Source organism: Canis lupus, chromosome 20 (genome assembly GCF_003254725.2).
Source record: "Canis lupus dingo isolate Sandy chromosome 20, ASM325472v2, whole genome shotgun sequence".
NCBI lineage: Eukaryota > Metazoa > Chordata > Mammalia > Carnivora > Canidae > Canis > Canis lupus.
The window spans coordinates 44,921,391-44,925,173 of NC_064262.1; the positions used below are offsets into that span (position 1 = coordinate 44,921,391).

General features: G+C 42.2%; 1 protein-coding gene across 1 annotated transcript; it reads right to left on the bottom strand.

Annotated features, from left to right (window-relative positions):
• Positions 1–534: 534 nt before the first annotated feature.
• LOC112666748 (peptidyl-prolyl cis-trans isomerase A-like) lies at positions 535–1,154 on the bottom strand. The gene has a single exon (XM_035702559.2). The coding sequence runs from the start codon at positions 1,137–1,139 to the stop codon at positions 654–656; it is 486 nt and encodes a 161-aa protein (XP_035558452.1). The 5' UTR covers positions 1,140–1,154; the 3' UTR covers positions 535–653.
• Positions 1,155–3,783: the final 2,629 nt, after the last annotated feature.

Here is a 3,783-nt window from a genome sequence, read left to right on the forward strand (position 1 = left end):
AGGATAGGTGGATTCTTTTGTTGTTTGATTGTAGGGTTTGGCTTTGTTTTTCAGTTCTTTTTTTAGCTCCTGGCATTCAAAGAAATCTCTATCAAGACAGTAACAGAGGGATCCCTGGGTGGCGCAGCGGTTTGGCGCCTGCCTTTGGCCCAGGGCGCGATCCTGGAGACCCGGGATCGAATCCCACGTCGGGCTCCCGGTGCATGGAGCCTGCTTCTCCCTCTGCCTGTGTCTCTGCCCCTCTCTCTCTCTCATTCTCTCTGTGTGTGACTATCATAAATAAAAATTAAAAAAAAAAAAAAGACAGTAACAGAATCTGAACTAAAGAACGGAGAAGCCAGTAACCACACACAATAAAAAATACAGTCTTTGCACAAAATAGTTTGCAAAAATACCTACACAAACTAAATAATACACCCTTCAACAATTTATTTTTTATTTTTATTTTTATTTTTTTGTGGTTTAGGTTTTATTTCATCATCATAAACTGAACTCTGCAATCCAGCTAGACCTGGGGAAAGGAACCACGGAGCCCGCAGAACCGCAGTGAGAGTGGGAGACTCTGGGCTATTTCAAGCAGGTGGGGGTGGAGGGGTGCTCTCCTGAGCTAAAGGAACGGTCTGGAAGTTCAGATAAAACAGGAGTTAGATTCATCAGATCTGTCCGCAGTCGGCGATGGTGATCTTCTTGCTGGTCTTGCCATTTCTTGGACCCGAAGCCTCCATGGCTTCCATGATGTTCATGCCCTCCTTGACCTTGCCAAAGACCACATGCTTGCCGTCCAACCACTCAGTCTTGGCGGTACAGATGAAAAACTGGGAACCGTTTGTGTTGGGTCCAGCGTTGGCCATGGACAAGATGCCAGGCCCCGTGTGCTTCAGGATGAAGTTCTTGTCATTAAACTTCTCCCCGTAGATGGACTTGCCGCCAGTGCCATTGTGACGCGTGAAGTCCCCACCCTGGCACATAAATCCCGGGATAATCCTGTGAAAGCAGGAACCTTTGTAACCGAATCCCTTCTCTCCAGTACTCAGAGCACAGAAGTTCTCTGCTGTCTTTGGAACTCTGTCTGCAAACAGCTCGAAGGAGACGGGGCCCAAAGGCTCGCAGTCCACGGTGATGTCGTGGGGTTTGACCATGGCTGGACGGCGAGGGCTACTCCGGGGCGGCGGCGTCTGCCACCCTTCAACAATTTAAAGACAAAAACAAAACCAGCAGGCAAGCAGAGACTCTGATTTCCAAGGGTACCACATTACAATGTTCAAATGCCTAGTTTAAAAAAAAAAATCAGGGGATCCCTGGGTGGCGCAGTGGTTTAGTACCTGCCTTTGGCCCAGGGCACGATCCTGGAGTCCCGGAATCGAATCCCACGTCGGGCTCCCGGTGCATGGAGCCTGCTTCTCCCTCTGCCTATGTCTCTGCCTCTCTCTCTCTCTGTGTGTGACTATCATAAATAAATAAAAATTTAAAAAAATGAATTTAGAAAAAAAATCATAAGGCATAAAAGGAAATATAAACTTATGGCCCATTCAAAAGAACAGAATAGGGCCACCTGGGCAGCTCAGTCTGTTAAACAGCTGATTCTTGATTTCAGCTCAGGTCATGATCTCAGGGTCATGAGATTGAGCCCCACATGCAGTTCTGCACTGGGCATGCAGTGTGCTTAAAAGAATCTCTCTCTCCCTCTCCCACTGCCCATCTCCACCCTCTCTTGTGCTCTCTATCTCTAAAAAGAAAGAAAAAAACCCTCTCCATCATGTGTAAGCTATTTTCAATAATCTTTTTAAAGGCTTTCTTTATTTATTTGAGAGGGGGGAGCAAGAGAAAGAGAGCATGAGTAGGGGAGAGGGGCAGAGAGAGAGAGCGAGAAAGAGAGAAACAGACTCCCCACTGAGCAGGGAATCTGACATGGGGCTGGATCCCAGGACCCCATGATCATGACCTGAGCTGAAGGCAGACACTTAACCAACTGAGCCACTCAGGCGCCCCTATTCTCAATAAGATTAACAGCCTAACCAAGAATTCTAAATCCAACAAAACTGTTCTTTAAAAATGAGGAAGAAATCAAGACATTCTCTGATAAGCAAAAGCTGAGGGAATTTTTGCCATTATATCTACCCTTCAAGAAATGCTAAAGGGATTCCTGCAGGTTGAAGTAAAAGGACGCTAGACAGTAACTTGAAGCCATATCTAAACATATATATGTCAAACAACAGAGCTCCAAATTATAAGAAACGAACATTGACAGAATCAAAAGGAAAAACAAATAGTTCTACAAAAGGAGTTGGAGACTCAGGTGCCCCACTTTTAATAATGAACAGAACATCTAGACAGAAGATTAAGGACATGGAGGGTTGAACAACACTATAAACCAACTAGTTTGAAGAGACATCTGTAGAACATTCCATGCAAGAATAGCAGAATACACATTCCTCTCAAGTGCACATGCACTATCCTCCAGTATAGGCCATATGCTGGGGGGGGGGCGGGGGGGGGCAAAGTCTCAATAGATTTTAAAAATTGAAGTCATACGAAGTGTCTTCTCCAACTACAATGGAATGAAACTAGAGATTAATAACAGAAGGGAAATTGGAATGGTTGCAAATATGTAGATATTAAACAACATAGTTTTAAAGAAACTGTGGGTCAAAGAAATTACAAAGGAAGTTGGGAAATATCTGGAGACTAATGAAAACAAAACACAACATACTAAAAGTCATGGGATGCAGCAAAGGCAGTGCACATATTAAATTTACAGCTATAAATGACTATATTGAGAAATAAGAAAGATCTCAAGTGAATAACCTAACTTTACACTTTGAGGAAGTAGAAAAATAAGAGTAAATTTTAATCAAAGCTAGTATAAGGAAAGAAATAATAGAGATTAGAGACAAGATAAATAGAGAATAGAGAAAATAGAATCACTGGAATCAATGAAACCAAAAGTTGCATCTTTGAAAAGATTAACAAAATTAAAAAATTTTTAGCTAGATTGACAAAGAAAAAAAGAGAGAAGATGCAAATCACTAAAATCAGAAATAAAAGTGGGGGCATTACTACTGACTCTATAGAAATAAAAATGATCATAAGAGAACACTATGAAAAATTGTATGTTGGGGCACCTGGGTGGCTCAGTCAGTTAAACGTCTGCCTTCGGCTCAGGTCATGATCTCGGGTCCTGGGATCCAACCCCATGTCCAGCTCCATGCTCAATGCTCAGTGGGGAGTCTGCTTGTCTCTCTCCCTCTCCCTCTGGCCCTGCCCCAGCTTGTGCTCCCACTGTCTCTCTCTCAAATAAATAAAAAATCTTAAAAAAAAGAAAAGAAAAAGTGTATGTCTACAATTTAGGTAACCTAAATGAAATGTACGAATTCCCAGAAATACATAAATTATCTAAACTGACTTAATAGAAAATCTCAACAGACCTATAATATATAAAGAGATAGAATCAGTAATCCAAAACCTTCCAACACCCTACATCCAAAAAGAAAGACTGAACAATTATGCCCTCAACCCTTAAAAGGTTTTAAAACCTGCCCAGAAATCCACCTCAGTAAAAGGAAAGCCCTACATCCAAAAAGAAAGACTGAACAAAACCTTCCAACAAAGAAAAGTCCAGGACTAGATGACTTCCCTGGTGAATTCTTTTTTTTTAATTAATTAATTAATTAATTAATTAATTTATTTATTTATTTATGGTAGTCACAGAGAGAGAGAGAGGCAGAGACACAGGCAGAGGGAGAAGCAGGCTCCATGCACCGGGAGCCTGATGTGGGACTCGAT

Excerpts from the sequence above, each read along its gene's own strand:
- LOC112666748 (XM_035702559.2), bottom strand. The coding sequence starts at position 1,139 with ATGGTCAAACCCCACGACATCACCGTGGACTGCGAGCCTTTGGGCCCC.